The sequence below is a fragment of the Carassius gibelio genome, chromosome A1 (genome assembly GCF_023724105.1).
Source record: "Carassius gibelio isolate Cgi1373 ecotype wild population from Czech Republic chromosome A1, carGib1.2-hapl.c, whole genome shotgun sequence".
In the NCBI taxonomy this organism is placed as follows: domain Eukaryota; kingdom Metazoa; phylum Chordata; class Actinopteri; order Cypriniformes; family Cyprinidae; genus Carassius; species Carassius gibelio.
The window spans coordinates 36264998-36291963 of NC_068371.1; the positions used below are offsets into that span (position 1 = coordinate 36264998).

General features: G+C 37.1%; 3 protein-coding genes across 8 annotated transcripts in view; 2 read left to right on the plus strand and 1 right to left on the minus strand.

Annotated features, from left to right (window-relative positions):
• Positions 1–21170, minus strand: part of LOC128019205 (adhesion G protein-coupled receptor E3-like) — a 50909-nt gene extending 29739 nt beyond the window's left edge. Inside the window, exons 1-3 of the mRNA XM_052605304.1 lie at positions 21081–21170; positions 19925–20506; positions 18933–19122 (exon numbers count right to left, since the gene is read on the minus strand). Of these exons, the coding sequence (XP_052461264.1) occupies positions 18933–19122; positions 19925–19975 (241 nt within the window). The 5' untranslated portion in view covers positions 19976–20506; positions 21081–21170. The remainder of the gene's footprint in view (positions 1–18932; positions 19123–19924; positions 20507–21080) is intronic.
• Positions 1–26966, plus strand: part of LOC128019160 (CMRF35-like molecule 5) — a 76434-nt gene that overhangs the window by 22167 nt on the left and 27301 nt on the right. For 2 of the 6 annotated variants that reach the window (XM_052605266.1, XM_052605261.1), the window contains exons 5-7: positions 25705–25809; positions 25888–25925; positions 26217–26924. The exons of 1 other annotated variant lie outside the window; for it this stretch is intronic. In XM_052605266.1, the coding sequence (XP_052461226.1) occupies positions 25705–25809; positions 25888–25925; positions 26217–26360 (287 nt within the window). In that variant the 3' untranslated portion in view covers positions 26361–26924. The remainder of the gene's footprint in view (positions 1–25704; positions 25810–25887; positions 25926–26216; positions 26925–26966) is intronic. 3 more of the 6 variants (XM_052605250.1, XM_052605233.1, XM_052605243.1) reach the window with 2 other exon arrangements.
• Positions 345–5160, plus strand: LOC128019187 (CMRF35-like molecule 5). Its single transcript, XM_052605286.1, has 6 exons — positions 345–1259; positions 2476–2784; positions 2869–3039; positions 3339–3458; positions 3582–3616; positions 3733–5160. Exons 1-6 carry the CDS (start codon positions 1211–1213, stop codon positions 3874–3876), a joined length of 828 nt encoding a protein of 275 aa, XP_052461246.1. The 5' UTR covers positions 345–1210; the 3' UTR covers positions 3877–5160.

Consider the following 26966-nt stretch of genomic DNA (forward strand, 5'->3'; position numbering starts at 1 on the left):
TTTCAATAGTGTTTTCTAAAAAAGGCATTTGCTTGCGAGGCACAGATGATTTCAAAACACAGTGGCAGAGCTGTTAGCTTTCTATTTGTTTGTCACTGTGCTGTTCTCCTTAGGTGTTAAAATACAAAGGCAGTTTGTTTCTTTGTTCATATTATAATAAATCATGACTGACTCAACAGACTGCTGGTGAATACACGGAGATCACGGAGACCCAACTACAGTTTAACGCACCCACAAACCACAGCACTTTTACAACAGTCGTTTACATATGCAGCCATGAGCACACATGCTCCAGGTGGTGGACCAAGAACTGTTCTAAGATCAGAAGACACTGTCATCTCTGACAATGTGCATGTTTGATGTAAGTAGTTGAGGCCTCATTTCTGTACGTGTTTTTTCTTTCTTTTTTTCACTGTGTAAATAAATATATTTGTTGGCTGTCAGACTGTCGAATGTCTGATTATCTTATTTTAGCAGTAGGGTTTTTACCCGTACACTACTGTTCTGCTCCAAGTTGGTCACGTGTATAGGTTTGGCGCCACCTAGTGTCAGTTCAGAGTAAAGCGCATTTCTCATACAGTCAGTTACTCCTCAATAAGTAAATTGAGTGCATCCATAACATTTGAGCCTTTTTTTTTTTCGATATAAGTCAGAGCTGCTTGTATGCGTATTCTTTAGTTGTTGTATAATTATTGTGATTATTGTTTGTTCACTGTTTTTTTTTTTTTTTTTCAGTTTTACTCCTAATTCATAATGTACACCTCAATGCCGTCTTATTAAAATGTCAAAGTCTAAGATGAATCCTGACTCTTCTGTACTTTATGGATGGAGTTTGGCTGACTGTTAAATTGCATTCGCACATGCGGGAAGAACAGTACAGTTACACTGAGAAAACATTTTACACTGATCTAGGATCAGATTGTTTAATGTCCAAAGACTCATTCCAAACATGAGCGAAAGCCCCAACACTTACCTCCGATCAGTGTCAAATGGTTAGCATGTCTACACATCAAGTGTTAAAACAAGAGGAAGTCATCTACGGTGTATAAGAGGAGGGGTGATTAGATTGACACCATCATACGCGTTTAACCACTCTGACTTCCTTTGTATTAAAATATCGTTTGAATTTTAGCAGACAGCATTGCAGAGATAATAAATATAGAATCAGCTGAACTTCTAAGTACTAAACTGACTGGAGACTCGAGTATTGATGAAGATGAAGACCTCCCATGTGCTGTGGATCGGGATCTTTCTGTCGGGTCAGTTTTGTTTTAGAATTTGTTGTGCAAATTACAGGTCTGATCACACTGTAGAATACAAGTCAAATACATTTACACACACAGTTCTAGGTTTAATTAATAGTTAAATCCCCATTTTTATTGTTTATTTATATATATATATATATATATATATATATATATATATATATATATATATATATATATATATATATATATATATATCTATATATATATTTTTTTTTTGGCAGGTCAGGTTTTTTCATAACTTTTGTTCTACAGTGTTAAAACCAGTAGGTTTTCATGCAAATTATTTGGTTACAATACTTGTTGCAAAACAACTTAATGCTGGACATATCATACTGGTCTGTACATCCAAAAAATTTTTGAAGTGCATAATTTTTAAAGTGCATTTAAAATATGTTTGGTTTATTATATCAATATGAATGCTCCGACTTAAAATTCTAATCTGTCACCAGTGTTTCAGTAAATATTCTGAACTTTATAACACAAAACTGAACTATGTGTTCATATGTAACAGCTAGACATGCATCAAGTGTGATAAACAGAGGAAGTGGCCATTAGACCCTCAAAGCAACTATGAATAGTCATACTGTAGCTGGCTTCTAACATGCAAAAGACTAAGAGCAAATCTACTTGTTGCAGATTTGGCCACAAGGCACAATGCAATAAATCATATTCAATAAAAAAAAAAACATATCTGCTGTTTAATATATAGCAATGTAAAGCATGATTACTTAGATTTTTACTGTGGATGGGGCTGCCAGCAAAATGCTGCAGAGGAGGAAAAACTAAACGAGTGGCAAAATCACACCTCGCACTGGAGCTAACGAAACCTGATGATTGCACTTTTCAGAATGATCCCAGACTCTCCAAAGAGCATCCTGAGCTTCAGTGGAAAAAAACAGATATGGCCATTTATACAGAGACTCAAACTAATGACACTTCTTCACCTACATTTGATTATGAATGAATGAATGAATGATGCATTTATGTTACATGTTTTGTGTTTTGATTAGTCACCTAAAGAAATATTTCTTCCATTTACATAGCATTTTCTTGTTTTTCTATCATGAAAACTCTATATTAAAAAAATAAAAAAATGATATATTTAAATTTAGATTTTCCATGTGAAATCCTAGATCCCACAGTATAGGAGATTCTAGGTGCAACCTTTCAAAAAATAATAATATCTCCACTTTATTTCATCTAACAGGATTTAGGGATTCAGAAGGAATTGATATACGTGGATATTTCGGAAAAGGTGTCACCATCACATGTTCCCACAGCTGGGCTTCAACCAATATAAAGTATTTCTGCAGAGCTCCATGTAAAGACAGTACAGATATTTTAGTGAAATCTGACCAGTCACCTGCAGGAAGATACACACTGAAGGATTCAGGAGATGGCACCTTCACTGTGAACATCACTGATCTACAGGAGTCAGACTCTGGGATTTACTGGTGCGGAGTGGAGAGATTAGGTTATGACTCATATACAGAAGTCAAACTGACAGTATCTAAAGGTAAGAACAGCAGACATTCTTTGCAGCATCTCTTTTTTTTCCCCAGTGTTAATGTTTCTTATTTTTTTATTATACGACACACAGATCCACGCGAAAGCATGACTACATCAACAGAACCATACACATACATACAAACATCCACAGATTCACACACAGTTACACCAGAAGCTCATTCAGAATCAACATCTGTAACAGCACGCAAAACCACCAGCTATTCAAGCCCTGATGACATCACACTCTCACCCTCAATAACAGGTAACCAGCTTATTTTATTTGTCATTTTTATACACCCTAAAGGACTGTAACCTCAAAACACAGGGACTACAGACATAAGAGACCCTACACACAGATGTATTCATGCATACTTGTCCTATTTTAAGTAATATATATTTAATACTATTTAAAAGTACTGCTATTTTTTCTTTAAGTCAATGCAACTTCAGTTGGGATGTGGAACAATGCAGACTAGGACAATATCTGAATGCACTTTCAGGGCCATTTAGACAAACTAACTACTCCTTTAATGATACAAGAATCTCATTCCCTCTCTTCAGCATCTGTGAACACTACGGTATACATATATGCTGTTGGTGGTCTGCTCTTAGCAGTAATCATGTTTGTAGTTGGACTGATGACTGTTCATCAATACAGGAAAAAAAACAAGACATCAGAAAGTATGTGCACATATATCAATGAATCCCTGTGTAATATCAACCATTTAAAACCTGTTTAAATTAAATAAAACCATTACTATGTTTCCCCTTGTTCTGTGCATTAATATTAATTCATGTTGACAGGCTTCACGCTGCCCAACCAAAGCAAAGATAACAAGGTGAGTAATGCAAAAGACTGTGTACATCACACACTGACCTTCAAAAAGGATCCAAAAAATATCAAAGTTCATATTATTTCGTAATGACCCAGTGCACTTGTGTTGTCTTGATGCAGAATGAAGGTGTATATGAGAATGATCTTCTTTGGACAAAAAGCACACAGGTGAAACCTATCAACATGACTATGACCAGACAAGTGCAAAAGAGCCAAGAAGATGCAGTCTACGAGAATTCACATGAACTTTATGGAAATCTCTGACCATAGTGTTAAGCAATGAAATTCAGAGAACCAGTTTAAACCTGATCGTAATAAGATCAAAATCACATTGATTCTGTTTCTTTCCCTTTACCTTTTTATATATATATACATTTGTCATTCCACTTGTAGACAATTCCTGCTCCTGAGTTATTTTGTAGAATCATATTTCACATGGATGTTTGGTTGTCCCTTAGCGAAAAGTAGTATACTTCAAGTTTATTTTATTAAGTTTACTTAAGTAAAGTTCAAGTATACTTTTAAGTATACTTTATGTAGCAAGTATACAAAGTGTTCTAGTGTTCTAGTAGTATACTTGTAAGTGTACTGTTTCAATACTCCTTGGGACTAAATTGGCCCACTTTCTAGTATATAAAATATACTTTTAAATATACTTTAAGTATAACAGTAGCAAACTTTGAGTACACAGCAAAATCCCCAGTGTTAATTTAACACTCTGAGTGTGGACTCATATAAACACTGAAGCAGTGTTAAAAGTAACACTGAAGCAGAGTTGAAGTTAATGAGATAATTAAGAAGTTAATTGAGTTATGATTGACCATTATTGAAGACACCTGATGTTAACAAGCAGAATCACCAAACGAGAAAATCACAATTTGTGTGTCACCATTATAGTGTTCAGTGTTTGCTTTAGCTGGGATCTTGGCTTGTAAATTTTTACTTTTAAAGTTTGTTTGTCAAACCAAGAGCAAAAATCATCACGTGTTGATGATTATGTTTTAATGTAATCATTGTTTGACATGAGTCACTGAACTCATTTACAGTGTTTTCTCAAAGTAAAACTTCCATTATTGATTGTCACAGCTTTGATTCCACAATGAAAAAATATGTATTTTCTATACATTTTGTAGGTATCTCTTGCAAGTGATTCAGATTTTTTTTATTTATTTATTAAAGAATTCAAATTTTAGGCACACACAGATAACAATAATCAACGTATGAATCTCAACAACGGTGACAAACAACATATTCAGATAAACAGACCAACTCTCAACATCACAAAACTAGATACAAAATGAACATAAAAACAGCAAAAATTAAATATAGTTAGATTAAAAAGTTAAAAAGACAGTTCAGCTCATAATTTATTCATGCCGCAATGCATGATGGGAGCCATGGATGAGTTTTTATTGGCTACAACATGCTTTTTTGATGGTCACCGTTGTTGTGATGCTCACGCTGATTCCTGATGTCTGTGTGTCTAAACAAAAGATTTCTTTTTTACGTAGAACTAACTATTAAAAACATGTCATACTATGTCAGAAATGCTGAGTTGCTTCCTTTTCTTTTTCACTTAATTTATGTATGCAGTAAAGAAACTTAAACTCAGGCATTCAGGTCACTCTATAACAAAAAGCTCAAATCACAATCAATGGCACACATGATTGCCTTTGCTGTGGTCTGTCTGTATGATATAATTCAGTCACCACAGCCACATAAAATCTACAGATAATAACTGAAGGGTCAAGATCCCAACTAAATCAAACATTGACCACTATAATGGTGATACACAAATTGTGATTTTCTCGTTTGGTGATTCTGCTTGTTAACATCAGGCTTCTTCAATAATGGTCAATCATAACTCAATTAACTTCTTAATTATCTCATTAACTTCAACTCTGCTTCAGTGTTACTTTTAACACTGCTTTAGTGTTTATATGAGTCCACACTCAAGAGTGTTAAATTAACACTGGGGATTTTGCTGTGTACACAACTAGTTTACCTCTATGTTTGTAGTTTGTACTGCAATTATAATAAAAGTGAACTTGATTTACTGATAGTTTACTAATTAACCCCTTTACGTGCAAACATCGCCGACGGCCCCAGTTTATTATTGTTTCACTTTCACAGCACATTAAACATCACTGTCTTACTTCATCTGGACAAACTGTGCATCAATTGAAAGTTTAAAGACTCTAGCTTCGATATTTGACCAATATTTTGATAAAACGTTGCAGTGACAGATATTTAGTGATTTATGTCAGGAGTGCAAAATAATAAATCCGTATTGTGCCACATTTTGAATAGAAATTCTCCACTCATTCATATTCAGTCACGTCTGCAGCGGTTTATTTGTATTCACATAGACTCACTGAACAGCGTCAATAAGGATTTATAGACCAAAGATGCATATCTGCGGAGATATATAGATATATTTATTGATGTTTACTTCATATTTCTTCAGACAGAATCTTCATTTCTATTCATTTTCCATGGATTTATGCGATCTGATGATAAACAGCCTCTCCCAGCAATCTGTGTGTGTGTGTGAATCAGATCTGTTTGTGATATCCGGTTTGTGAACAAATCATTCGATGTAACCGGATCTTCTTGAACCAGTTCACCAAATCGAACTGAATCGTTTTAAACGGTTCGCATCTCTAATAAGCATTAATCCACAAATTACTTAAGCTGTTAACTTTTTTAATGTGGCTGACACTCCCTCTGAGTTCAAACAAACCAATATCCCGGAATAATTAATTTACTCAAACAGTACACTGACTGAACTGCTGTGAAGAGAGAACTGAAGATGTTTTTCTTACCTTTCTGGACATGAACAGTATACCGTACACACAGTTTCAATGGAGGGACTGAGAGCTTTCGGACTAAATCTAAAATATCTTAAACTGTGTTTTGAATATAAACGGAGGTCTTATAGGTTTGGAATGACATGAGGGTGAGTTATTAATGACATAATTTAGATTTTTGTGTGTACTAACCCTTTAACCTGATAAATGTCACCGTCCCGTATACGGGACGCCTAAATTTACTTCAATATATTACAATTATATCCTAATCTAATCATGACAAACTATATATCGTTGGAAAGGTCTAAGACTCCTAAATAGATATTTGACCACGTTTTGTTGTTAAAAATTATGAAGGAACAGTAAAAGATTAATTTATAAAAAGAGTGCACCTCAAAACATATACATCATAACAGGAGTTCTGACCGTTGTTACAAAAAATCTATTCCGCTTCCTTTTTCCCTATCACATATTTTAGTAATCATCATAAATTATATATTATTTGAAAGCTTATATACTCCAAATTCATCTTATGAAAACCATTTTGAAATCGAACACTGCGTTACCATGGAAATCTTACTTTAAAATCTTTTAGCGTGGTCCTCCCCCTTAGTGGGAGGGGTCATATTCCAAATATATTACGGTCTTTTAGAATCAAAACTTTTCATAATCTTGACAAAATACATATCGTTGGAAAGGTCTGAGTCTCAAGATTCCATATTTGGTGGTTATTTTGTCATAGACATAATATTGAGAGAGAAATTGATACATTTGTGACAAACAAATGCATCCAAAAAATTCAATGGAGTTTCAATGGCCCCCGGTGGCTTTTTGTGGTATAACGCCTAAACAAAATTGCATATGAACCTACATTTTTTTCATATCAACTTCAAATTTGGAACACAACTTATTTAGACATATGGCTTTAATTTTATAGCAATTTTGGATTAAAACATATTTTATTAAATATTTATTTTATATAAAATATAATAAAAATAAAATAATAAATGTATTTACAGTAAATTTAAACTTCTATAACTTTTTTTATGCTTTCATTTTTTAAAATGATTTCACTTCTGCAATAATCTGCAGATTGTCTTCTTTAAAAAGAGACCTACCTTTGGTCTGTATTCAAAAGCGTTTATGATTTATAACAATTTAAGTGTGAATAGTGTACTTCCACGTCTATGTTCAAAAATGGGGGTGACAGTTAAAAGGTTAAAGCTGCAGTTGGTAACTTTTGATGCTCTAGCGGTTAATAAACAGAACTGTTTGCGTCTTGCGGAAGAACATCGTAGCCGGAACTACTTCTCTCTGTTTATGTCTATGAAGAATCACAAAGGTACTGGGTAGTGATGGGAAGATGAAGCCTCATGAAGCTTTAAGATTTTCAGCCAAGTGGTTCACAAAAGGGTTAATTTCTGGAAACTTATTTTGCTCACAATACCACCTGATGGCTAACAAGTGCAAAACAAGCAGATATATTACAGACAGAAGTGTAAAGTCCAGGGGTCAGAAAGTAAAATTCCTGCCATATTTTTGTTCCACCCATGAACTCGGCAGGTGATTTCACCGGATAAGGAACCAAGTTATTCCTTCCAAGTCACAAACGAGTCTCAAGTTAAATCCCAAGTCCTAAAAGAGTTAAATGTAGTGAGATAATTAAGTGACTAATCAAATGATGATTGTGCAGTAGTGATGCTGTTAACACCTGCTGTTTTTGATAATTACAGAGGATTGGATGATTTATTGGTTAAAATGATGCCACCATCATGGAGATCAGTGTTTGCTTTAGTTGGGCTCTTGACCCTTTTAATAATACTAATTAATCTGTTTTAAAAACTTGTGGTTGTGTTAAATAGTAAATATTAACACTTTGTTGAATTAAAAGCTTGAAATAGCAAATTAAATTGCCTTTTTATCATGTAAAACATTTAAATTAACATCATGAGGGTGTCTCTCTTTGGTTTGTTACATGATGTTCAGCTATTACTGAACTACATAAGAAGTCCTTTTAAACAAATATTATTGTAATGCTTAAATATTGTGGGGAAAAAAATTGTTCAGGCTCAGGATTTTAGACATGAGCACTTATCATGAGCTGCTTGATTTTTTCACAGATCATCTGTCTCATATTCTACTGTCAGGACATAATTACAGGTTTAAACAGAGGTGGGTAGTCCAGGGACCACAGAGTAAATGTCCTGCCATATTTTTCTTCCACCCATGAACTTAGCAGCTGATTTTACCAGAGGAGGAAACAAGTCATTCCTTCCAAGGCACAAACTAGTTTTAAGTCAAATCCCAAGTCCTCAAAGAGTTAAAGTTAATGAGATAATTAAGTGACTAATTAAATGAAGATTGTTTACAGCAGGTGTTCATCATTAATGCACAATCAACATCACTGAAGAAAGGAGAAACACAAGCACTACAACTGACTTTAACCACAGCCTTGGATGAAATCAACTGGAAGAACCAAAACTGTGCCACCATAATTGTGGTGAGAATTTGCTTCAGTTGAAATCTTGAGCCTCTAAGCAGTTTCTATAGATTTGCTTCAAAGCAAATGCATTATTGTTTTGCAGCAAAAATTTGTGCAATGCTGATGTGAAACTTGATCTAGCAGGTAACTTATGCTTTTGATGCCTATATGATCTTGATTTAAGTTTGTTGATTGTATTTAAAAAATATAATAATTTGTAGTTAAGAGAGGACTGCTGTCTGTACACTGTTCTGTGTGTGCACTTTGGATGGGTGGAAGGCAAAGTATGAATTTTGGGTTTGGGTCACCATACTTGACTGTATGTCACTTTCTCATTAAAAAAAAAAAGAGAAATCTCATTACATAAATGACACCTTAATAATGCTTCAATAATAAGGAAAAATAAAAACGCAGTTTGGGATTAGGCATTTAGCCATGACCATTTATCATATGAACCTCAACAGTGGTGAAAATATTTATTCATACTGCAGTGCATTATGGGAGTCTTTAATGTATTGCAACATGAAGCATTTTGTTGATTGTCACCTTTGCAGAGATTCATATGCTGGTTCTTGAGTGTCTGTCTTGGTGTCTAAAAGCAAGCACTGGAGTTCAGATTTCTATATGTGTTACACAAATTTAAAATTCACTCCCTGTAACAAATATTAGAACAATGCTTTTGTGTTTGCTGTAGTTTCATTGGGGTTATTTGAAACCTAAACGTGAAAAAAGAGAAGGAAAAAAAAATATTTGAGAAATGAGTAAACCAGCTCAGTGTGACTATAAGTTCCTCATATATCACAGATCTCTTTTCTCAACAGCAATACATGAAAAGCTACAGAGAGAGATCTAACCCAACAAGTCAAGGGTCAAGAGCACAACTAAACCAAACATTGATCTCAATTATGGTGGCTACATTTTAACTAATACAACATCAACGTCTGATCCTCTGTAGTTCTCAATAACAGCAGGTGTTATTCATTAATGCAGAGAAGAAACAGTCCAGCGACAGAGAAGGACAGCAACTTGTGAGTGTTTAGTGTCGTTTTCTCATTAGACTACTGTGTGATCGTCATTGCTAGGAAAGTTTTTGGTTTAAATTGTGTGTGTCTTACCCTGGTAAATACATGCTGAAAGTGGCGCTTGGTTTTGCGTTTACCTATCGCGGGACTGCCCAGTTTCGATCTGCTAAATAGTGAGGCGTGGCCAGCTGACTTCAATCACAGGTAATCAGGCAAATACAAAAGCAGCAGGTTTCACCGCGGTAGCTCTCGTGTGAATCCTCCTCGTGTGAAGACGGACGAGTGTAAAGACAATCGACTCTACCTGCGCGACTGCACCGAGCAAGGACACCGACGGGGCACTTGAGTATTGCTTTTCTCTTTCTTTACTTTTTTTATAGCTTGTTCTCAAATATCTCTTACACTTGTAGTCATTATGTGCTTTCAGATTTCTACTAACACACGAAGAGCACGCAATGGAAATTTGATCTTCAGCCATCACCTACAGGTACTGGTTCATTTGAATCACATGCCATTACTGTAACCCACCCTGTTAAAATCCACTTTGTGGTCATTTTTGTCCCCCAGGTCAACTGGGAAACTTCTTGGAGGAGTTGGATGTACTGCTATCAAACTTTCCTAAAGATGGTACTCCTCTGGTACTGCTTGGTGACTTCAACATCCACCTAGATAAACCCCAGGCTGCTGACTTCAAAACTCTGCTCACCTCATTTGATCTCAAGCTAGTGTCTACTACAGTGACTCACAAATCAGGCAACCAACTGGACCTCATCTACACACGCTGTTGCTCTGTGGACACCTCTTCAGTTGCTCCACTGCACACATCTGACCACTTCCTCATTACTGCTAACCTAGCACTTACTCCTGAAGAGGCACACACTCCAACGCAGGTCACCTTTCGACGGAACCTACGCTCACTCGCTCCATCTCGCCTATCTGCTGTGGTTTCATCCTCACTTCCTACATTCTCTCAGTTTTCTGCTCTGGACACGAACAGCGCTACGGACACTCTTTGGTCCACTTTAACATCTTGCTTGGACAACTTTTGCCCACTGTTGTCTAGACCAGCACGCACCGCCCCATCTGCCCACTGGCTGTCCAAGGTTCTCCATAAACATCTCTCTAAACTCAGGGCTGCAGAGAGGAAATGGCAGAAATAAAAAAACTCTACTGACCTCAGTGTGTATTAATCTCTCATCTCTTCCTTCTCTGCAAATGTCTTCACAGCTAAAACATCCTACTACCACAACAAAATTAACAGCTGCTGTGACGCTCGGACACTCTTCAAGACTTTCTCTTCTCTTCTTAATCCGCCGCCTCCACCTTCTCCATCGACTCTTACAGCGGACGACTTTGCAGTTTTCTTCACAAATAAGACAAGATCCATCAGTGACCAATTCTCCACACAGCAGACTGAGGACAACTTCACAATGACAGACGCACACTCTTTATCCTCCTTCTCCCCATTCTCAGAGATGGACGTCTCCAAAATTCTCCTGTCCAATCATTCTACTACTTGTCCACTTGATCCGATCCCCACTCACCTTCTTCAAGCGATCTTTTCTTCCGTCATACCATCGCTTACTCACATGATCAGCTCCTCTCGTCACTCTGGAACATTTCCCTCAGCATTCAAGCAGGCTCAGGTAAGCCCACTGCTCAAGAAACCATATCTAAATCCAGCGCTTCTTAAAAACTACAGACCGGTATCCCTTCTTCCATTCATTGCAAAGACACTTGAACGAGCTGTGTTCAACCAGCTTTCTATGTTCCTTGTACAGAACAATCTCCTGGACAGCAACCAATCTGGCCTCAAAAGTGGCCACTCAACTGAGACTGCTCTGCTCTCGGTTACTGAAGCCCTGTGACTAGCAAGAGCAGCTTCAAAATCCTTGGTACTCATCTTACTGGACCTGTCTGCTGCTTTTGACACTGTTAATCACCAGATTCTCCTGTCCACCCTCAGAGAGTTGAGCATCTCTGGAACTGCACTCCTGTGGGTTAAGTCCTACCTCTCTGACAGATCCTTCAGTGCGTCTTGGAGGGGTGATGTTTCAAAGTCACACCACCTTGCCACTGGGGTTCCTCAAGGCTCAGTACTTGGACCACTTCTCTTCTCCATCTACATGACTTCTTTAGGATCTGTCATTCAGAAGCATGGCTTTTCTTATCACTGCTATGCTGATGACACCCAACTCTACTTCTCATTCCAGCCAGATGACCCGACGGTAGCTGCTCGCATTTCAGCCTGTCTGAGTGATATTTCTAGCTGGATGAATGACCATCACCTTCAGCTTAACCTTACGAAGACAGAACTCCTGGTGATTCCAGCTAACCCATTGCTTCATCACAACTTCTCTATACAGCTGGGTTCGTCAACCATTACTCCTTCGAGGACTCCCAGAACCCTAGGAGTTGTGATGGATTATCAGTTAAGCTTCACAGACCACATTGCTACAACGACCCGGTCCTGCAGGTTTACCTTATACAACATTAGGAAGATTAGACCCTTCCTGTCAGAGAAAGCAACCCAACTTCTTGTCCAAGCTCTTGTTCTCTCCAGACTGGACTATTGTAATGCTCTCCTGGTGGGGCTTCCTGCATGTACTGTCAAGCCTCTGCAAATGATCCAGAATGCAGCAGCGAGGGTTGTCTTCAATGAGCCAAAAAAGCTCACATTACTCCTCTCCTCATCAGGTTACACTGGCTACCAGTAGCCGCTCGCATCAAATTCAAGGTACTGATGCTTGCCTACAAGACGACCACTGGCACGGCACCAACTTACCTAAACTCACTGGTTAAGTCTTATGTGCCCTCCAGAAGTTTGCGCTCTGCAAGTGAACGACACCTTGTGGTGCCATCCCAAAGAAGTTCAAAATCACTCTCACGGACCTTTTCCTGGACTGTGCCCAGCTGGTGGAATGACCTCCCCAATCTCAATTCGTACAGCTGAGTCTATACTCATTTTCAAGAAACATCTAAAGACTCCTCTTTTTCGCCTGCACTTAACCAACTAACACCAGCACTTTTCCTTTTCTTGTCTTTTCATTTATTTAAAAAAATGGCTATGCATTCTATACTAGATGAACTGAGACTTGTCATGGCACTTGTATACTGTTGTTGTTCTCTTGTTGACCTGACTGCTTCTATTGTTCTCATTTGTAAGTCACTTTGGATAAAAGCGTCTGCTAAATGATTAAATGTAAATGTAATGCACAATCATAATTTAATTAGTTAATTAATTATCTCATTAACTTTAACTCTTTGAGTACTTGGGATTTGACTCAAGACTAGTTTGTGACTTGGAAGGAATAGCTTGTTTCCTCCTCTGGTAAAATCAGCTGCTAAGTTCATGGGTGGAACAAAAATATGGCAGGACTTTTACTCTTTGGCCCCTGGATTGCCCACCTCTGATGATTATTGAAACGACAACTTAAGTATTTGATGAAGTGGCCCAATAGTTTTCCTTTGAGAGAAAGAACATGTTACTGCTTATCTCGTTAGACCCATGATTTAGTGGTTATATTAAGTTGTCTATTTTTATAAAAAAAAAATAATAATTACACTATAACATTTAATAATACTTTCAGTGTTGTTCCTGGCGATCCCAATGAGATCGATGTCCACAGAAGAATTTTTCGTGTCGAGTCGAGGGATTTTATTGAAGGTGACCCGAGGTCCAACCATGAAGATTCGACCCTCTGAATAAACACAAACAAGAACATGCTACAGTAAATTATTTACAATATTTATGAAGGCCCACTTCACATAAATGATTTATTGTATTTGCATATGTTTGTTAAAGTGCTACACAGAACTCTGTGCACTATTGGTTTTCTGTCTAAAGCAGACTGTCAGCTGTCACAGTCAAGAGCCATGAGTGAAATTGGCTGACTGTGTTTATAAGCTACATTTTTTACAGTATAAATATATATAATATTCCAAAAAGATCCTGCTAATATGTGATGTATCACCCAGCCCCATTTTTTTAAAAATAAAGAATTATTTATTGACATCAACGTCTCCATGTAAAACCTTCAAAATACATTAATCCTTTCCATTCCACAAGAGGTTCTTTAAAGTGAAAAAATAACCCTAATCCTAGAACAAACTGTTAAATAAAATTTTTGTTTAGGGAGCCAAAAATAAGTGTTCTCCAGCATCCCAGAAAAATGTCCTATTTGGGCAATGGCATTTAAAGAAAAACATTAGAAAATTATTTAATCAATCAATCACCTTTATTTATATAGTGCTTTAAACAAAATACATTGCGCCAAAGCACTGAACAACATTCATTTGGAAAACAGTGTCTCAATAATGCAAAATGATAGTTAAAGGCAGTTCATCATTGAATTTAGTTATGTCATCTCTGTTCAGTTGAAATAGTGTCTGTTTTAATTTGCAATCAAGTCAATGATATCGCTGTAGATGAAGTGACCCCAACTAAGCAAGCCAGAGGCGACAGCGGCAAGGAACCGAAACTCCATCGGTGACAGAATGGAGAAAAAAACCTTGGGAGAAACCAGGCTCAGTTGGGGGGCCAGTTCTCCTCTGACCAGACGAAACCAGTAGTTCAATTCCAGGCTGCAGCAAAGTCAGATTGTGCAGAAGAATCATCTGTTTCCTGTGGTCTTGTCCTGGTGGTCCTCTGAGACAAGTTCTTTACAGGGGATCTGTATCTGGGGCTCTAGTTGTCCTGGTCTCCGCTGTCTTTCAGGGCAGTAGAGGTCCTTTCTAGGTGCTGATCCACCATCTGGTCTGGATACGTACTGGATCCGGGTGACTGCAGTGACCCTCTGATCTGGACACAGACTGGATCTGGTGGCCACGGTGACCTCGGAACAAGAGAGAAACAGACAAATATTAGCGTAGATGCCATTCTTCTAATGATGTAGAAAGTACGGTGTTATGTGAAGTGTTCCGGTTCCAGTTTACCTAATTAATGCAGCCTAAAAATCCTTTAACGGATTTGGATATTAAAAGCATATTAGTATGTTATGTGTATGCCAGGTTAAAGAGATGGGTCTTTAATCTAGATTTAAACTGCAAGAGTGTGTCTGCCTCCCGAACAATGTTAGGTAGGTTATTCCAGAGTTTAGGCGCCAAATAGGAAAAGGATCTGCCGCCCGCAGTTGATTTTGATATTCTAGGTATTATCAAATTGCCTGAGTTTTGAGAACGTAGCGGACGTAGAGGAGTATAATGTAAAAGGAGCTCATTCAAATACTGAGGTGCTAAACCATTCAGGGCTTTATAAGTAATAAGCAATATTTTAAAATCTATACGATGTTTGATAGGGAGCCAGTGCAGTGTGGACAGGACCGGGCTAATATGGTCATACTTCCTGGTTCTAGTAAGAACTCTTGCTGCTGCATTTTGGACTAGCTGTAGTTTGTTTACCAAGCGTGCAGAACAACCACCCAATAAAGCATTACAATAGTCTAACCTTGAAGTCATAAATGCATGGATTAACATTTCTGCATTTGACATTGAGAGCATAGGCCGTAATTTAGATATATTTTTGAGATGGAAAAATGCAGTTTTACAAATGCTAGAAACGTGGCTTTCTAAGGAAAGATTGCGATCAAGTAGCACACCTAGGTTCCTAACTGATGACGAAGAATTGACAGAGCAACCATCAAGTCTTAGACAGTGTTCTAGGTTATTACAAGTAGAGTTTTTAGGCCCTATGATTAACACCTCTGTTTTTTCTGAATTTAGCAGTAAGAAATTACTCGTCATCCAATTTTTTATATCGACTATGCATTCCATTAGTTTTTCAAATTGGTGTGTTTCACCGGGCTGCGAGGAAATATAGAGCTGCGTATCATCAGCATAACAGTGAAAGCTAACACCATGTTTCCTGATGATATCTCCCAAGGGTAACATATAAAGCGTGAAGAGTAGCGGCCCTAGAACTGAGCCTTGAGGTACTCCATACTGCACTTGTGATCGATATGATACATCTTCATTCACTGCTACGAACTGATTGCGGTCATATAAGTACGATTTAAACCATGCTAATGCACTTCCACTGATGCCAACAAAGTGTTCAAGTCTATGCAAAAGAATGTTGTGGTCAATTGTGTCAAACGCAGCACTAAGATCCAATAAAACTAATAGAGAGATACACCCACGATCAGATGATAAGAGCAGATCATTTGTAACTCTAAGGAGAGCAGTTTCAGTACTATGATACGGTCTAAATCCTGACTGGAAATCCTCACATATACCATTTTTCTCTAAGAAGGAATATAATTGTGAGGATACCACCTTTTCTAGTATCTTGGACAGAAAAGGGAGATTCGAGATTGGTCTATAATTAACTAGTTCTCTGGGGTCAAGTTGTGGCTTTTTTATGAGAGGCTTAATAACAGCCAGTTTGAAGGTTTTGGGGACATATCCTCATGACAATGAGGAATTAATAATAGTCAGAAGAGGACCTATGACTTCTGGAAGCACCTCTTTTAAGAGCTTAGATGGTATAGGGTCTAACATACATGTTGTAAGTTTAGATGATTTAACAAGTTTATACAATTCTTCCTCTCCTATAGTAGAGAATGAGTGGAACTGTTCCTCAGGGGGTCTATAGTGCACTGTCTGATGCGAAACTGTAGCTGACGGCTGAATGGTTGCAATTTTATCTCTAATAGTATCGATTTTAGAAGTAAAGTAGTTCATAAAGTCATTACTGCTGTGGTGTTGGGAAATGTCAACACTTGTTGAGGCTTTATTTTTCGTTAATTTAGCCACTGTATTGAATAAATACCTGGGGTTATGTTTGTTTTCTTCTAAAAGAGAAGAAAAGTAATCAGATCTAGCAGTTTGTAATGCTTTTCTGTAGGATATGCTACTTTCCCGCCAAGCAATACGAAATACCTCTAGTTTTGTTTTCCTCCAGCTGCGCTCCATTTTTCGGGCTGCTCTCTTTAGGGTGCGAGTATGCTCATTATACCATGGTGTCAAACTGTTTTCCTTAACCTTTCTTAAGCGTAAAGGAGCAACTGTATTTAAAGTGCTAGAAAAGAGAGAGTCCATAGTTTCTGTTACATCATCAAGTTGTTCTGAGGTTTTGGATATGCTAAGGAATTCGGATACATCAGGAAGATAACTTAAAAAGCAGTCTTTTGTGGTAGAAGTGATGGTTCTTCGATACTTGTAACAAGAAGTAGAATTTACAATTTTGGCTATATGAAGTTTACACAGAACTAAATAATGATCTGAGATATCATCACTTGGCTGAATAATTTCAACACTATCAACATCAATTCCATGTGACAGTATTAAATCTAGAGTATGATTTCGACAATGAGTAGGTCCTGAAACGTGTTGTCTAACACCAATAGAGTTCAGAATGTCTATAAATGCTGATCCCAATGCATCTTTTTCATTATCGACATGGATATTAAAATCACCAACTATTAAGACTTTATCTGCAGCCAGAACTAACTTGGATGTAAAATCACCAAACTCTTTAATAAAGTCTGTATGGTGGCCTGGTGGCCTGTATACAGTAGCCAGTACAAACATAACAGGGGATTTATCATTAACATTGGGTTCTCTGGATAATGTTATATGAAGCACCATTACTTCAAACGAGTTATACTTGAAGCCTGCCCTCTGAGAAATCCTGAAAACGTTATTATAAATTGAAGCAACTCCTCCCCCTTTGCCTTTTAGACGCGGCTCGTGTTTATAACAATAATCTTGGGGGGTGGACTCATTTAAAATAATGTAATCATCAGGTTTTAGCCAGGTTTCTGTCAAGCAGAGCACATCTATATTATGATCAGTTATCATATTATTTACAAAAAGTGTTTTCGTAGAAATGGATCTGATATTCAATAAGCCAATCTTTATCATTTGTTTATCCATATTGCATTTGTTTTTTATTTGTTGAACCTCAATTAAATTGTTAACCTTAACTTGGTTTGGACGTTTTTTGTATTTTCTAGTTCGGGGAACAGACACAGTCTCTATAGTGTGATATCTAGGTGAAAGAGTCTCTATGTGCTGAGAATTAGCTGACCTCTGTGACGGGAGGCAGCTAGCAGACGGTCGGTTTAGCCAGTCTGTCTGCTTCCTGACCTGGGCCACAGTTAGTCAAGTATAAACACTAAGACTATTTGCCATATTTCTAGACAGAAGAGTGGCGCCACCCCAGGAGGGATGAAGACCATCTCTTTTAAACAGGTCAGCAGGGAGGGGACCAGAGCATATTACAGTGTCTGACATCGTGCTTGCAAGTTCACACACCTCTTTAAAGTTATTTTTAGTGATCTCCGACTGGCGAAGTCGAACATCATTAGCGCCGGCATGAATAACAATCTTACTGTATTTACGTTTAGCATTAGCCAGCACTTTTAAATTTGCCAAGATGTCAGGCGCTCTGGCTCCCGGTAAACATTTGACTATGGTGGCTGGTGTCTCTATATTCACGTTCCGTACAATAGAATCGCCAATAACTAGAGCACTTTCATCAGGTTTCTCAGTGGGTGCATCACTGAGTGGGGAGAACCTGTTTAATGTTTTGATCAGAACAGAAGAGCGGTGTTTTGACCCACGACTACGCTGCCTCACCGTCACCCAGTTGCCCTGCTGCAGGGGCTCTGCTGGAACCGGACAATGTACAGGAGTCCCTGAGCTAGACGCATCCAAAGCCGTATCTAGAGCCCTAACATTCTTACTGTCCTCAATTAAAGTTTGGATGCGTGTCTCTAATTCTGAAATCTTCTCTGTCAGCCTAACTGTTTCCCTGCATTTATCACATGTGAATCCCTCATCAGCGACAGAGATAGATAAACTGTACATGTGGCAAGAGGTGCAAATAACAATTGTAGGAGAAGCCATTACTCACCGTGCTTGATGAAATATTCTTACTGCGGTTGTTTGATGAACTTGTGGAAAACTGCAGCGTGAGAGAGGAGAACTTATCTGACTATGACTCACACATTGTGACTGATCCCAGAACATATCAAAAACACAAACAGAAATAGGTACTTTTACCTGTATTGGTGAGACTAATATTCAGCCAGTTTTCAGTTTCTGTTGGCGTCACCAGTGCAGACACCAGGCTCTCAGAGACCTTCAGATAAATGTTTCCATATGACACCAAGTTACTTTTATCTTCAGCGCTGACCAACTCTGAAACCTTTACCTGGGTGGCATCAAAAATCTTCAAAAAGTTTTCTGCCGCCTAATCAAATACCAAAAGAGAGACTGCTGTAGAATGCAAATGATTTTTATGACAAAAGAGCAAGGAGTATTGAACCTACGGGACTTTCTCAAAATACAATGACAAACCTGTCCCCTTGATTTTATTATCATGAAAAAGGTTTTAAAAAGGAAAGAAATCTCAGTAAAAGGCATATGTATAAATAAAAATAAAAATAATTACTTGAAAATATTACATGTCTGAAAACCCTCTTATTTATAAATAAATAAAAATTGTTATTATTAGGAAAATTTACTTTTTTATCACTGGTTACATTAATCTTATAACCTTGTGTTTTGGTAAATAAAAGTTGTAGAAAAGTACTTACAAGGTCAAAGTTCGGGGGAAAAAGAGAATGTTCAAATGTGCATATGGGGATTTTTTTTTACCATGTTATAGATTTTTTAAGGATTGTTTTTTTTTTTCAACTCCGTCATTGGTGTTTATGACGCTTGGTGCAGGTTCGAGAGCGTGTGAACGGAGTAAGGCCAGTGACACGACTGATATGAGCATCACACCGGTCTAGAGTCCCACAGAGGAGCTCCGGAAGGATAAAATGAGGAATGACGACAGCATGAGAGGAGAGAGCACCAGGACTATTTTTGTTTGAGTTTAATTATGTTTCATGCTGCATTAATCTGAGACGATGTTTATTTCATATGATTAAATTTATATTAAATGTTCACTGGCTCCGCCTCCTCCTTCCCTGATCTATGAACATTTCTATTTGAATTTGTTTAAGAGCTTTCCCCTATATTGTTCAAGGGCAAGAAACATTACTTACTTCAGTAGACATCAGACCTGCCATATTTGCGATCTGGTCAACAAAATTCATAATATCTTTTGCAGTGAGCTGCTCCAGGGGAATAAAAAAAAAGAATAAAATAAAAACAGAATGAAAGAGAAATTGTTACTTTTTAATAATGATTTTATAACATTAATAGAGTAACAATCATCTTGTAGAAACTCATTCCCACATTCCCACTTGCACTGTTTGAAGTATTCATCATATCTGGAAGGGAAGAATTGGGATCAATCATGAATAAAAACGCATATGACACACAAGGGCAGCATTTGAGGACAGTACTTTACACACCATTCAGGCAGAGGCAAGTATCTGCATTGCAACTACAGAAATTTGGAGGAGCTTCATAGTTGCAGTTGCTGCTGCAGTTGTAGGATCCGATCATGCAGGAGCATCCGGGACTCTGAGAGATGCAGGAATAGGCTTTGCAAGGGAGTTCATGGCAGTCCAGGTAACTGGAGGAATTTGTGCAGTAGCTTGTGTTCACCAGAGGAGAACAGTACCGGTGTCCTTGTGATTTGTAGATGGCTGCATTACTTCTGATAATCAGCAGCAGCAGTGCTAGAGATAAATCCATCAGTTACTGTATAATCCCTTCTACATCACAGTATGTCTTCGATCATTAGAGAATTACTACATGCTGACAGTAACATTAACAGAATTTTACTGTAAAATTACATGAAATGTCTGGTTAGATCTTATAAAGTTTCTCCCTGTATATAGTACAGGAACTGTACTGATTGCCTATTCAAAGTTGTTTGGCGTTTTTCGTAGCGTTTTTATCTGTTCCACAGATAAAATTACACTTTTTTTTTTTTACAGTGCAGTAAAATGTACTAATGGAAAGTTCATAGAGAACAAAAACTTCAAGAACTTCTTGCTAAAGTGCATAAGACTATGTTATGAGTTGTTTTGTTACACCTCACAATTAATTTCAACAATAACTAACCATTATAAAATGTATAAAACCATAATAAAAACTTTTTATTCTGACCACAACCGGGGACACCCATTTCGATTTGTTCAAAGCTCAACAAGGCTATCAGCACATATGAGTTTTGCTCAGTTTGCATTCTTACATGAACATCTATGTATCTGATTAGTATAGTAACATGAGGCAGAAGAGATAACTTACCAATCAAATGAAGGATGATGTTCATTTTGCTTTGCATTGACAACTCTCTGAAAAAATGTCCACCGTCCTCCATCCACTGCTGTATCAAATTAACTGCTGTTTAACAAGCTAAAGGTGTCTACAAACTCCAAGGAAAATACATTTGAATTTTGTCATCTAGAAAACAAACGTCACATAAACAAAACAGTGGCTTTTTACCACTGTGCTTCTACCAAACATGATTTACATAATTTCAGGAACATGTCGAGCATCCGTGACATACCAATAAAGGCTTTTGTTGTTTGAAAGCAAATTTGAAATTTGAACAGTTCTCACCCAATTAAATAAAAGGAAAGCAAGAGTTGGTGATTTAAAAAATACATTTACTGTTTCAAGCGTATTCATTTCTCTTGGCCTATAGACTGTTTCCTGAAGAGAAGAGAAAGTCTGATTGACCTCATTTTGAATGCAGTTTCAGTGTCTAACTACAATGCATTTAGGGGTTTTGTTGTGGTAAAGGTCTATTTGACTGTGACCTGATCACAGAAATGTTCTGTTCAGACCTGTGAGTTTCATTGTTGTACTGGTGAATGATCTGAGAAGCACTACTGATCTGTATTGCATGCGCTTGACAGGAAAGCCACCCAGTAAACGCCTTGCTTTCATGCTGATTTATAATCAACTACAGAGTTGTTATAAGCCAAAACAACTGACAATCACAATGAACTGTTCCTAGGTCTGAGGATGTGGTCATTGAGTTTATCTAGAATGCTTGAGCCTTTGACCACACACATGCAAATTTACACAATGACACACAGCTCACGTCATTACCAGTCAGCCACATGAACCTACATGTCATGTGACTTATGGCTTAAGCAGCAGTCAATTTTTCACCTCTAAATCATCTACTATAATAAAATTAAATATTAACAATTTCAATTTTGCTTGCAAAATATTTAGCCAACATTCTGATATTACTGAATGGCTCTCAATAGAGAAATATCCTCTTTGCAGGCAGATGGTGTTGCCATTAATTTACAAGCACCATAAAAAAATAAAAAGTTATCTGTATTCTTTGTAAGCTTGCTCTCATCTGTGGTCTCCAGACTCTGTGACATCAGTGCACATCACACTATTTCAAACTGATCTAGAATCAGACAGCTCAGGTCACAGCTCATTCGCAAGCAGTTATCACAGGAAGCACATACACAGATCTCAGATATGTGAGAAAAGACTTGTCTACATACATTGTGCGTTAAAGGAAGTAGATGCTTTGCAAGTATCTTTATGGGTGTTTTGCTGTAAATATTTAGAAAAGCATTTTTAACTTTGAGTTCCTCAATGTGACAAAGGCTTTTAATAGCCATCAAGACTCAAGGCAAGTAGTGACTAGAACTAGGAAGCACTGATGCAAAGTGGTCTACAGTGGAATATATCAAGGTTTACACGTTAACAATGAAGATCTTCTATAATTTGGAGATCTGGATTTGTCTGTCTGGTGAGTTCCCTCTGCATTTACATTGCTGTTTTGTCATGTTTAGTAACTTGTCTTCAGGATGCATTCATTCCACTACTTAAAATGATCAGTTACTGGATTGATGGTGTTTGTTATGCCTCGTCAGTGTTCAAGTAAAGTCAATAAACAGCCAGTTTCCTCCTCATGACATGTGCCAAACTCATCGTGAGATGAAGCGGATAATTCTGAACATGAAAACGGAGGGAACCAAATTCATGTTAATACAACCTGAATCAGAATTACAGCTACTGCTACAATCTGTTGCTAGAATTTGAACAGAAAACTGTCTCTGCACAGTGTAAGATAATCACTGTATGTTTTTTGGGAATTACAAATTTGCTGTTGACACAACAAAAAACTTATGTCATACATAGTTTGTTACAGTAAAGGATTACTAAACAAATGTATGGTGCCATTTCTCTTAAGTCCAGGAAGAGGAAGTGTGTAACATGGGGAGTAACTAGACGAGTATAACATGGTGCAGCTAGTCTAATCAAATCTGATTCATGCTCATATTTCAATTTTACTGAGGTACTCAAACTTTCAATTGCTTATGTATTGATAAATATATGGTCTTCACTTGCTGTTCGAAGGAAAATGCACTGGTACTTAATGTTTTACAAAGCAATTATGGATTTCTCGCCATCCTATCTCTGTTGTTTGCATCAACAAAAAGTAGCTGATAACTACTCATTTCATTCCCAGTCTTATTATAATCTTCATGTACCTACAGCTCGAACTAATCTAGGTAAAACTGCTTTTGAATATGCTGCACCAACAGACTGGAACTCTCTTCAAATGAAATTGCGGCTAAATCAGTTGGTGCCTTTTGGTAAATTTAAAACACTTTTGCGTGCAATGGAAAATTATTTAATGATTTGCAAATGCTTCTAGTGCTGTATTTTACTGATATCTTACTGTTGTGATGTATTGTAAAATAGTTTGTCATATATCTTTCAGGAAAACATTTGTCTTTCTGGGGCTTGAATTATGTCTTTATGCTTTATATAGAGTGCAAAAGAGTTTGTTCCATTTTGTTACCATTTTTTTACCATTTGTTTGTAAAACAAAACAAAAAAAAAAAAAAACATAAAAATAAAAATCCAGCTGCATATTTTCCATTTTACAAAACCTTTTGAGTCTCAAATGCACTTTTCTTGAAACTACATAAAAAGCCTTGTCAGGCCAACAGAACTATCCCAAAAGTTGTCCCAACTCATCAAACACTTTAGTTCAAGTACTGTCTGAAAAAACAATTTCATATTGGTGAAATGTTACAGCTATGAGGTTTCCCAGCATGCACTGCAGCATAAATTTAGCTGTTTGCTGACTTAATTTAAACTTTTTTTGGAGTTGATTCATCATTATCATTATTATTTTGTTGTGATGTAAAGTGTTTCTTTATACATTATTGATTCCCACCATTCTTAAGGGTTTGTGTGTCAAGTATTAATGCCTAGAGTATGTTCAACCACTTATAATTTTGAAGTGAAGTGAAGTGAAGTGAAGTGAAGTGTGGTCAAGAATTTATGCTTTGTGTTTAACTCATCCAAGTGCACACACACCCGGAGCAGTGGGCAGCCATGTGCTGCGGAGTCTGGGGAGAAGTTGGGGTTACAGTGCCTTGTTTAAGGGTCTCACCTCATATCTTCGTTTTGTATGATAATTGCTCCTAATTTCATTAAGATTACTATAACTTTTCACTTCTTTCTTGATGCAATTTGCTTATGTGCTTACAGCTGAAATAAACTGATTAAAAAAAAAATTCCATGTTTGTCACTCGTAAATACACATAAAAAGTGATAATGTGCTGTCTTTTCACATATTTTTTTTTATCCAGGAAACAAACAAAATATTACCTCCACAAGAGTAATTGTTCTTTCTGTAGCTGTGACTAAAAGTAGGCATCTATTAAGTAACTAAAAACAACGGAGACAACTCAAAAGTCTTACTGCCTTACGTTGCCTTATTTTTATATTTTCTCAGGTATTTATTTTTTGCAGTGCATTTTGTTCAATTTTGAAGTGAACTTTTGCCTGTTTGGTGATAAGCTGGTTTTGAACTGCTTTCTTGAGTTGAATGTAGCATGTATGTTGTGCGATATACATGAGTTGTCCTAGATATGGACAATTCATATAGCTCTACAGTGTGTGATCACCTTCAGATTAGCACACACAAGCTGTTATGTATAATTACTTATCTAAACATATATTTTTAAAGCAACTGAAACAACCTATATACATTATGTTGTTTATTTAATTCAACAGGAATAGGGATTTTGGCTACAGGTGAAACTGAGAAACATGGACACAGTGGAGAAACTGTCACAATCACATGTTCCCACGGCTGGGCTTCAACCAATATAAAGTATTTCTGCAGAGCTCCATGTGAAGACAAAGATATTTTAGTGAAATCTGACCAGTCACCTACAGGAAGATACACACTGAAGGATTCAGGAGATGGCACCTTCACTGTGAACATCACTGATCTACAGGAGTCAGACTCTGGGATTTACCAGTGCAGAGTAGAGAGATTTGGTGTAGACACATTTAAAAAAGTCAAACTGACAGTATCTAAAGGTAAGAATGATGCGTAGTATTTGGTGTGGAATTAGGAAGTGTAAAATACTCATCTGCATGTTAATTACTATTATAGACACAAACACAAACAGAACCACAACTCCTAAACCAGAAGGAAGTTCTCAATCCTCCACAACAAGAAGTTCATTCTCCACATCTTCATCATCTGGTGACATCACAGCCTCATCTTCATCAACAGGTAACACTGAGTTAATCAGGATATTATGTGCATTTATCTATCTATCTAAACAAATTTTGGTTTCATATTTTTCCTCTTTTTCATTTAAAGGATTTAAAGTTCCTGTTCTTTCACCCAGACCAACATTTAATGAGAACGGTGCACAAACTTCACTCTCCTCAGGTGTACAGTTCATCATTATTTCTCTGTATACCACAAAACAAAATTAACAAACACAAGCTGCCAACTCTTTGCAAGTAATACAACATAAAAAAAATAAATAAAAAAAAAACAACATTGAGCAACTGTTTCAACAACTATGACGAACATCACAGACAGACTGTCACGTTTCCCCGTCTCTGTATGTTTCAGGTCCTCTGATGTTCGCAGCGGTCGGACTGACTGTTATCTTCATTATATTTGGGGCGGTTCTCTGTATATGGAATAATCAAAAGAAAAATTCACACAGTTCTAAGGGTAAGTGAAAATAAAAATTTTTATTACAATATAGCCTATAAAACATCTAATTAAGTGTTTCCCTGTCAACAATTTAAGTTGATGCTGAAATCCAAGGCACCACACATACCTCTGAGGTAAGAAACACAGAACACTTAGTATGTATTATAACTTTCAAAGTATGTGTATTTATAGTGGAGTTTTTTTTTGGGGGGGGGGGGGGGGTTGATTCTTTGAAAAGTATACAGAAAGAAAATGGATGCGAGAATTTCAAATTTCACCAAAATATAAAGATGAAATCTACTGTGAATGAAGTCTTCCAGCAAAAAAAAAAAAAGTTAACAAAAAACGAATTTATTAATTCATTGTCCCAATACACGTACTTATTTTCTTTATAAATTTTGTAATCTTTATTATTGAATCCACAGACCACTGGTGAGTATGAGGTGATCACAGAGACCCACCAGCGGACTGAAACACACACAGCCGTCACCATTTATTCTACTGTCAATAAAAGTCCAGCAGCCAATCAGATCCAAGATCCTCCTCTATACTCCACCCTCTCCATCTGACAAGAGCTGCACCAGATGAGCTCTTAACCCCAGTCCTGATACAGCAGATCTAGCAACATATGCAGTCATAATGATATATGCTAACGGTTGTGGAAATGTACTGAACAGCTACTCTTTAACTTGCTTCAATCAATTTTGTGGACTGTGTGTCTGGTGTAAGTAAAAGTCTTATGTCTGAATGTGGTTTTGTCAATAAAAACATTCTGGGGTGTCAGTTTGTTAAATATTTCAGTGTCTTAGTACACCGGTAAGGTTTTTACTTATAATTTACTTATATACATGAGTCAGTGTGAAATGGTTAGCATGCACATTAAGCGCTAAAACAAGAGGAAGTGCATCACTAAAAAATATGGGTGGGATTAGTTTGAGGCCAATGTTGTACACGATTAGCAACTCTTGACTTCCTTTGTTAAAACAAGGCTTGCATTTTCAACAAACCGTATTTGAGTGACAACGAATGTAGAATCAGCTGAACTTCAAAGTTCTAAATGAACTAGAGACTTGAAAGATTATTAATGAAAATGAAGAACTTTCACGTGCTGTGGATCTGGATCTTTCTGTCAGGTCAGTTGTTATTATATGCTTTGACTTTTGTTCTACAGTGTG

Coding starts and splice junctions, on each gene's coding strand:
- LOC128019187 (XM_052605286.1), top strand. CDS start 1,211: ATGAAGATGAAGACCTCCCATGTGCTGTGGATCGGGATCTTTCTGTCG. Junction 3,459..3,581: donor AAAAAACAAGACATCAGAAA/GTATGTGCACAT, acceptor TCATGTTGACAG/GCTTCACGCTGCCCAACCAA. Junction 3,617..3,732: donor ACCAAAGCAAAGATAACAAG/GTGAGTAATGCA, acceptor GTCTTGATGCAG/AATGAAGGTGTATATGAGAA.